The sequence below is a fragment of the Cygnus atratus genome, chromosome 2, assembly GCF_013377495.2.
Source record: "Cygnus atratus isolate AKBS03 ecotype Queensland, Australia chromosome 2, CAtr_DNAZoo_HiC_assembly, whole genome shotgun sequence".
Taxonomy (NCBI): Eukaryota; Metazoa; Chordata; class Aves; order Anseriformes; family Anatidae; genus Cygnus; species Cygnus atratus.
In genome coordinates this window covers 3,174,251-3,182,693 of record NC_066363.1, presented here as the reverse complement: position 1 = coordinate 3,182,693, position 8,443 = coordinate 3,174,251, and the positions used below count along the sequence as shown (strand labels likewise).

General features: G+C 54.4%; 1 protein-coding gene across 2 annotated transcripts; it reads left to right on the top strand.

Annotated features, from left to right (window-relative positions):
* Positions 1-2,674: 2,674 nt before the first annotated feature.
* ACKR2 (atypical chemokine receptor 2) lies at positions 2,675-7,341 on the top strand. 2 transcript variants are annotated; one of them, XM_035554370.2, is made up of 3 exons: positions 2,675-2,818; positions 3,334-3,391; positions 4,768-7,341. In XM_035554370.2, exons 1-3 carry the CDS (start codon positions 2,786-2,788, stop codon positions 5,889-5,891), a joined length of 1,215 nt encoding a protein of 404 aa, XP_035410263.1. In that variant the 5' UTR covers positions 2,675-2,785; the 3' UTR covers positions 5,892-7,341. The 2 variants fall into 2 exon arrangements, with proteins under 2 accessions (XP_035410263.1, XP_050564775.1); XM_050708818.1 differs by lacking the exon at positions 3,334-3,391 and having other exon boundaries at positions 2,774-2,818.
* The last annotated feature ends 1,102 nt before the right edge of the window (positions 7,342-8,443 follow it).

The window sequence follows — 8,443 nt, the reverse complement described above, 5'->3', positions numbered from 1 at the left end:
CCGACCGCGCCCCGCCCGCCCCGCTCTCATTGGTCCGTCACGCCCCGTCTTGCCTGAGAACTACAACTCCCAGCGCCCCGCGCGGCGCCCCGCTTTCCGCCGGCCAATCCGCAGCGCGGGGGGGCCTCCTCCCGGCGCCATTTCGCCGCCGGGCCAACCTCCAAGTCCTTATATGGGCAAGAGGCGGGGCAGGGCGTGACGTCACGCGGGGTGGCACGGAGGCGCCGGGAATCCCCGGGCGGCGGGCGCGCCAAAAGGCGGCCGTGTGCCTGCCCCGGCGTGTACGTGCTCCTCACCTGATAATTTTTATTGCTATTTTTCTTATTTTTTCTTACTTTTTCCTCATTTTTCTTAATGTTTGCTGCTCCGGCAGGCGCCAGGAGCTCGCTCCCCAAAGTTACAGGAGTTTGGGGTTGAGCCCGGCGCGTTGCTGCGCTCCCAAGTTGGTTTTCAACCTGCTCCTCCCAGGAGGGAAGGCAGAGCGCTGCTTTTTCTGCGATTTGTTTGAGTTTTTGCTTCAGAAATGTGTTGGTGCAAAGCCACGATTTGACATCAGATGGGATTTTTTTAGCACGGGGCAAAGGCAGGCCCTGCGTTCCCTCCATCTGATTTCCCTGCCAGTGAATTGCCTTTTTGTTTTATTTTTTTTTCTTCTGAATTTCGGCTTTCCGGCGGGCCTTGGTTTGACCCCTCTGTATGCCAGGCTGGGGATTTTAAAGCCCCAAGACAACTTAGAAATGGTTCTGGACTTCAACAGCAGGACCCTGGAACAAAAATCCCCTTGGATCCTGCAGATCCTAAAAGCTTCCCCAAAGTGAGGCAGCAACTTGACAGTGAAAGAGCAAAGGAATGAGGTTTTCGGAGCCCCCTGCCCCATTTTTGTCTCAGGAAAGGCAGAGCCCCATTCCTGACCTGCAGCGTTTTCGGCAACGGGAAAAGCAAGCAGCCCAGCCAAGCGTTTGGTCGTACCACTGAATTTCGCTAAGTGCGCTTCCCATTACCGATAACCTCGTTACCTTAATTGCCAAAGCCATTAAGGATCTGCAGAGTATAAAATAAAAAAAAAAAAGAAATCTATGCAATTACCAGTTCCTGAATTGAATTAAAGTCTGGTAATAAATGGCAGCGAGGGCTGCTCTTGGCTGTGGCTGGCACAGGCACATCTAATCCCCTGCAGCTCCGAGCGATACGTGCTCGGGGGAAGAAACTCGATTAAAAACCCAAACTTACTTTGTTTTTGTTGCTGGGCTAATGAAGCTACAGTCACCTGGAGCAGCCTCGTTCAAGGCCTCTGCTTTGTGAGCGGCGTTTTGCTGCCTGCTGACAGGGGCATTGCCCACACGGTTGTGCTCGGGGGCTTGCAGGGGAGGGCGCAGGGCTTCATTTCCAACCCGAACCTCCCCTGGCGCAACTTGAGGCCGTTCCCTCTGGTCCTGTCGCTCGTTATCTGTGAGAAGAGGTCGACCCCCAGCTCCCCACACCTTCCTTTCAGGTGGCTGTAGAGAGCAATGAGGTCTCCCCTGAGCCTCCTCTTCTCCAGACTCAACACCCCCAGTTCCCTCAGCCGCTCCTCACAGGACTTGTGCTCCAGGCCCTTCACCAGCCTCGTAGCCCTTTGTAGCCATTCACCGGGGGGTTTCAGCCCAGTCTTTGCTACTCTCCCTTCGTTTCTTTAAGAACATTTGATAAGGAACACTATTGAAAGATTTCTGAAAGCCCAGAAAGGTCCAAAATATAACTGGCTCAGTCCTAACCCCACACTTGTCTCATCTCAAACAGCTCCAGCATATTCGTTTCCCTCCCCAAAAACTGTTTTTTCCCCCAAAGTCCCCATCCCTGGAGGTATTTAAGAGATGGATGCACCACGAAGGGCCGTGGTTTAGTGATGGGGCTCGGCACGACCTGATGGTTGGCCTCGGTGATCTTGAAGGCCTTCTCCAACCTAGATGATTCTGCGATATCTACTACCTACAAAAATATCTGCTTATTCTGCTCCTCACCCTGTTCCCACCAGTGTGCTCCAGGTGGAAACCCAATGAACCCCTCAGTTGTGTCCTGGAGGGGTAGCACGCCCTGGCTCCATGGTGCTGGGGCCCCATCCTGGCCCCCGTCCCGTGGTGAAGGGATGCACGGAGAAGGGGAGAGACTCTCGAGAACCTGACCCCAGCTTTTGTGTGCCCACAGACAAAACGGCGGAGACCTGGAGGATCTTTTTGCCCACCTTGAGTTGGGATGATGTCCAGAGCCACCGAGAACAGGACGGGAGCGGTACCAGCAGGCAGACCCCGCTGCTCCTTGCCTGAACGCTGAGGAAAGCAGGGACAAGGATCCTGCAGCATCCAGATTAACTGGAAAATAGTTAGATTTGTTGGAAAAAACAACAACAACAAATTCTATGCTGGCCAGAGAGGTTTCCTGGGCAGTCCCCAGGGCATCTCAGTGCCGAGAGCGAGCGGGTTGGATCCTGCCTGTGGGAGCCAGGAGGCTGCAGGGTGGACATCACCTGAAGGCCCGTCTCTTTCTCAGGCTGGGGCAGATGTTTCCAATGATTAAAGTGTTTTGTTTTTTTTTCTGGTAAAGTAAATCCGAAAGAACGTGTTGTCACGTCAGGGGTTGTTACGTAGCGAGCCTCAGGCCAACGAGGAAAACGAAGCGCAGGCTGCGTGCTGAGCAACCCCAGGATAGGGGAAGCGGAGCCAGGGCGGTTCCACTGAGCTCATGTTTCCTGCCTGTCCTCTGACACCATGACGGGAGGTTTCTAAAGCCTGAGTCAAGCTCTGGCAGGATGGGAACTGCCCGCCGTGGAGAAGCGTCTCTCGTAAGTGTGTTTTCTCTTTTGTGCTCGGAGATAAAGCCGTGGGAGAAACCTGGGGAGGTTCCTTTTTTTCTCCTTGAAGGTTGGCCAGCTCCGAGCGCTGGCACGCGGGCGGGCTGGGATTAATGGCAGCGCACAGCCCACGTCGTTTTTGTCAGGGTGCGAGCAGCAGCACAGTACGGAGGAGGAACGACGTGGCAGCGGGGAGAAAAAAGCTGAAAGAGACCCCAAAATGGGAGCTGCGGGGAAGGGTGGCCCTGATGTGGGGCCGTCGGAGGTGCTGGGGAGTCCTGCTGGATGGGACCGTGCTCAGAGCTGCCGGGCAGCTTTGGCTTCCTCCCAAAAGCATCTGGCCGGGGGTGGGTTTCCTCCAAAATATGAACACAAAAGTTCATTCCCAGATCTTTTTTTGGGCGCTGTGGCTGCTCTGATGCACCGCGGGGCGCTTGCCAAGGGCAGGGCGAGCCAGCGAGGGAACATCGCGGCCCAGCCCTGCCCAAACTTTCCCTTTGTTTCAGCCGCCCCCGGGTACCTGGGATGGATATTTCAGCAACCCTGGACACGGGATTGCTCCAGGTAGGTCTGCAGCTTCCCCCCTCGCTGCTCTGCACCATCAGGGGCCCTCAGCACCCTGCTCCGAGCCCGGGGTGCTTTGCTGAACCTGCTTGGGGCGCAGCGGCTCCTGCTTCAGCCCCCTCCGGAGGGGAGACCCAGTTCTGCCCCTGGCTGGCTCGGGGGGACTTTGGCTCTTTGGGGTGCTGCACGGTGGCTGTGGGGTGAGCTGGGACCTCCCTCCACCTCCGTGAGGTTGTTTCCGTGCAGACAGCAGCGGGGCAGAGGTCTGCAACCCAGGTGGGAAACACTTGTGTGCTTTGGGATTGCTGGAGAAATGAGTCCCGAGGGAAATGAGGGCAGGTTTGGCCATGGCTCAAAACCTGTGCGCTCTTGGGGTCGGGGGCATCTGCAGCCAGTCTGCTGTGGTTTCTGGCAGCACCCAGAGAGTAGCCTTGACTTGTAAAACCCCGCTAACCTCCGTGGTGCTGGCGGGAGGTGGCTCAGGCAGGTCTCATCTCCCACCGTAGGAGATTTCGGCTCTTCAGCGACCCAGGCTGGGTGGCCTTTGGAAGACGGCCTCATCGTGGTGCTCCTCGAGGGGTGTGTGTGTAGTTTCTCGAGAATCAGGCTCCTAAAATTGGAACTTCTCCAAACCATCGGCCATTTCCGAAAGGCTGGGCTGCTGAAACGCTGGCCTTGTGCCCCTCGCCTGCCCCACACAGCGGGGTTGCACCCGCTTTATCTCACATGGTGCCAGCAACACATTCCAGCCAAACGTGCCCCCCACCCCTCACCTTCATTCAGGAGGTCATTCTGCTGCCCATGCGTCCTTACAGCTGGGATCTCCCACTTACTAACATCATTTATGGGTGCCCGTGGCTTTGTGTCCTGGAGCTGGCACGGAGAGGGGTCAGAGCCCTTCCAGGAGCGGTTACTTTTCAATGTTTTGCCTCTGGGTGCAGCCCCACCAACACAGAGGTGCTGGTGGTGGGTTCCCCTCACCGAGAAGCGCGATGCCGCTTCCCGGCAGCACCCCGGGTGACCCCAGAGCGGCGCACAGCGGGGTGTGGTGCTGGGCTCTGCATAATTTAGGGCACAAACTTCCCTAGAAGCTCGCAGTGGTGTCAGGAGGAAGTAATGAATCATCCCAGAGGAGACCGTGCTCTTAATGCGTGGGAGTGAGGAAGCCAGACTGAGATTTTTTTGGGTATGTGTAGGCAGCCTTCTCCGTGCTGCAGGCAAAGACCAAAGAGCGCAGGATGTGGGAGAGTTACCCGGAGGTGGCAGAGATTTCAACCTATGAACTAGAGGGAAACGCTCCATGTCTGCTTTTCCTGGGTGGATTGGAATGATGTTTTGAAACACTTGTCTTGAAACTCGCTTGTCTTTTGTCTTAGGCAGCCCCATGTCGAGCGCAGCTTCCAAGGCAGCAACAACTGCTGCAGCCCTGCTGGATGCCCAAGATTACGCTGCCAATGCCAGCGACTACCCCTACGAGTACCTGGACGAGGAGGACTACATGCAGTATGGCCTTTGCACCAAAGAAGAGGTACTTTCCTTCAGCAGGGCGTTCTTGCCGGCTTTTTACACCGTGGTGTTCCTGGTCGGCTTGGCGGGGAACGTTCTGCTCTTTGTTGTCCTCATTCTGTACGTCAGGAAGAAAAAGAAGATGACTGAGGTGTATCTGCTCAACCTGGTGGTTTCAGACTTCTCCTTGCTGCTAACCCTTCCTTTTTGGGCCCTGTACATTTCCCAGCAGGTGACCTGGGATATGCTGTGCCCAGTCTTAAATGCCATGTACACCATGAATTTCTACAGCGGTGTCTTTCTTGTGAGCTGCATGAGTCTGGACATGTACCTGCAGATTGTTGATGCTTGCTCTCCTCGCAGCTCCACGATGCAGAGGAAATCCATCCTCGTCTTGGTGGTGGCGTGGGTCCTTTCCATCCTCCTCTCCATTCCGGATGGCCTCTTCACCACCACGAAGCATATCAACAACAAAACCATCGTGTGTACCCGTGATTATGGGCAGAAACACTTATTCTGGAAAGTTGTCTTTCAGGTCATCCAAAACATCCTGGGTTTCCTTTTTCCCCTCCTGTTCATGGTGTTCTGCTATTCCCGCATAGCGTGCGTACTCACCACGTTGCGGATGCCCGGCTCGAGGAGAGCCCTCTGCTTGGTCTTCGCTCTGGTGGGCGTCTTCTTCGTCCTGTGGTTCCCTTACAACATCGTCCTCATCCTCCACTCCCTGCAAGACGTTGGTGCAATCCGGAGCTGCGAGAGGAGCAGGCAGCTGGACTACGCCATTCAGATCACAGAGAGCTTGGCCTTCGTCCACTGCTGCCTCAACCCCTTGCTCTATGCTTTTGTGAAGAAACGGTTCCGGCTGTATTTGTGGAAGATCCCTCAGGCCATCTGCAGGAGAAGCACTTTCGTTGACATCCAGCCCTCCGAGACAAGCCCCTCTTGCAGCAGGTACGCTGCCCAGATAGAAATGCTGAGTATCACAAATGCATGATAAATATTTACACTATTTTACGTTATTTTTATGTCCTCTATGCTCTATTTTACTGGTCCTGGCCATGCGATGGGGTTGGCGTGAGCCCACGGGGCTGCGTAGCCAGAAGTGGCAGCCTAGCACCGGCATCCAGCTGAGGAATCTCCGCGTTGGGATTGGAAAACTACATGTGGGATTTGTTTCTGCTGTCACTGAAAGTGATAAAATGATTCAAAACGACTGCCCTGGGTCTGTGCTAGAACAGAGGAAGCCCCTGTGTGAGGTTTGTGAGGCATTACTGGGTGAAGGAGCGGCTTGCCTGGGTGTTGCGCACAATCTGAACGCCCTCAGGGAAGAACAAGGGTGGGAAGGTAAGGAGGGGTGTAAAACCATGATGTGAATCCTGTGCAGAGCTTCTCCCTCACGGATCCCAAAGGGGCTGTCGGAGCAGAGCCATCCCATTACGCCCACAGCCCACAGCACCGGCTGGGCAGCGTTTTCAGCACACCCAGCCACCAGGCCGGGCACAGGCAGACAGAAGGCCACCCTTGGGCAGCTTCGCTTCTCCTGGCTTCTGCCGTCTGCCAGACGTGTTCATAGGATCACAGAATGGTTTGGGTTGGAAAGGACCTTAAAGATCACCCAACTCCAACCCACTAGATCAGGTTGGCCAAGGCCCCTTCCAGCCTTGCCTTGAACACCTCCAGGGATGGGGCAGCCACAGCTTCTCTGGGCAACCTGTGCCAGTGCCTCACCACCCTCTAAGTGAAGAATTTCTTCCTAATGTCTAGTATAAATCAATCATCTTTCATTTTAAGACCATTCCCCGTGTCCTATAATGATCTACCCAAGTAAAGAGTCTTCCTCCATCCTTTTTATAAGCCCCCTTCAAGTATTGAAGGGCCACAATGAGGTCTCCCAGGAGCCTTCTCTTCTCCAGGCTGAACAGCCCCAGCTCTCTCAGCCTTTCTTCACAGGAGAGGCGCTCCAGCCTCTGAGCATCTTTGTGGCCTCCCTTTTGTGTTCAGCGGGCTCGGCCCTTTGTCGACCAGGTCAGACCGCAGGAGGAATGAGGTGCTTTAAACGGTGCTGAAACATCGCGGTCACGGAGCTGAAACCAGTAAGAACCAGGGGGAAAGAGAAAAAAACATGGGCTTGGCAGGATGGCGGTGGAGTTATTTGCCTTCCCAACATAAATTTTGACAAGACAAAGCTCTGCAACCATCTTTAACACAAGTATTGGCTTTACATCACCACAGGGTGACAGCACGGCCTCAGACAGGAGAGCACGGACAGCCGGTACCAGTCCTTACACCCAGTGTAGCTTTAAAGTTCAAGGTCATTAGTTTGCTGACTGTTATGTAAAAGGTACTGTTTGCTTTTGAACCTTAGCTGGGCTATTTCCTGCCTGGAAATAAAGTGAATACAGGGGTTGCATAGAATTTTGCAAATAAATTTTATAATTTAAGACAAAACTCTCATCACCTTCTTACTTTTATTGTGGGACGGGGTTACCGACAGGACTGAGAAAGGTTTGGAGTTGAACCAGAAAGGTACGTTTGTTTTCACTGGCATTATAATTTTTTTTTCCAGCATTGCTACAGTGAGTTTTCATGCTGCTTGTGTGAAAAACAGTACGGCTGGGAGCTTTGCTTAAAAAAAGTGCTGAAGCACGTATTTTGCTGGCGCTGTGATGTGGCCTTCATGAGGTCACCGGGAGGGAACGTGGAAAGGGAGAGCAGCTGGGAAACGAATCAAAGATGAAGGCTGCACTCTTTGTCTTGGGACCTCCCCAAGGAAGGCTCGTGGGACTGTGCAGAGCTTATGATGGGATGTGTAGGGGAAGGGGGGAAGGAAGGAAAATGGGGGGTGGATTGGGGAAGGACAAGGGAGGGAAAATAAGGAGGGGGTGCTAAAGGAGCTGGTTGTGGGTAAGTAGCATGCCCTGCGCCTGCTCGTCGCTGTCTGTCCCATTTTCTCTCCAAATCCTTTTTCTCTCTCCGTGTAACATCCCTCCATCTACGCCAGGTGCTGTGCCGTGCAAGGGGCAGCAGCTGGGGCAGGGGCTGCAGTCACCGGACCCCTGGGCCGGGCTGGCAGCAGCGGGAGGCACAGCACAGCACAAGGGACAGGGCCCTGCTCCGTCCCCCAATCCCGTCAGGAGACATTGAGAAGCAGAAGGGAAAATGGGTAAAACTGTTAGAAATCTTTCCTTTTGGCATTTGAGACGGATTTATATCAGCTGTCAGCCCCTTCCTTCCATCCCAAGTTCATTTCTAGCAGCATTTCCAACACCTGCTCCTCCTTTCCTTTTCCCAGCCTGCAGCACTTGTCCGTAGCCTGGTGTTAAAGGCAGAAATCACGGAGGGGAGTTCTCTGAAGCTCCTTTTGCAAAGCCTGGGCTCAACGCAGCCCAGAAAAGGGGCTTTGCTTGAGCTGCTGCAGAGCCCACGCTGAAACCCTTGCTCTTTATGCGGCAGCCCAATAACCCCAGTTGACTACAACGTGCCTTCCACCTTAAAAATCCCTGCCAAGGGGAGAGGTATCCTCACGCTACAGGGGAAAAGCAAATA

Coding starts and splice junctions, on each gene's coding strand:
- ACKR2 (XM_035554370.2), top strand. CDS start 2,786: ATGGGAACTGCCCGCCGTGGAGAAGCGTCTCTC. Junction 2,819..3,333: donor GCCGTGGAGAAGCGTCTCTC/GTAAGTGTGTTT, acceptor CCTTTGTTTCAG/CCGCCCCCGGGTACCTGGGA. Junction 3,392..4,767: donor TGGACACGGGATTGCTCCAG/GTAGGTCTGCAG, acceptor CTTTTGTCTTAG/GCAGCCCCATGTCGAGCGCA.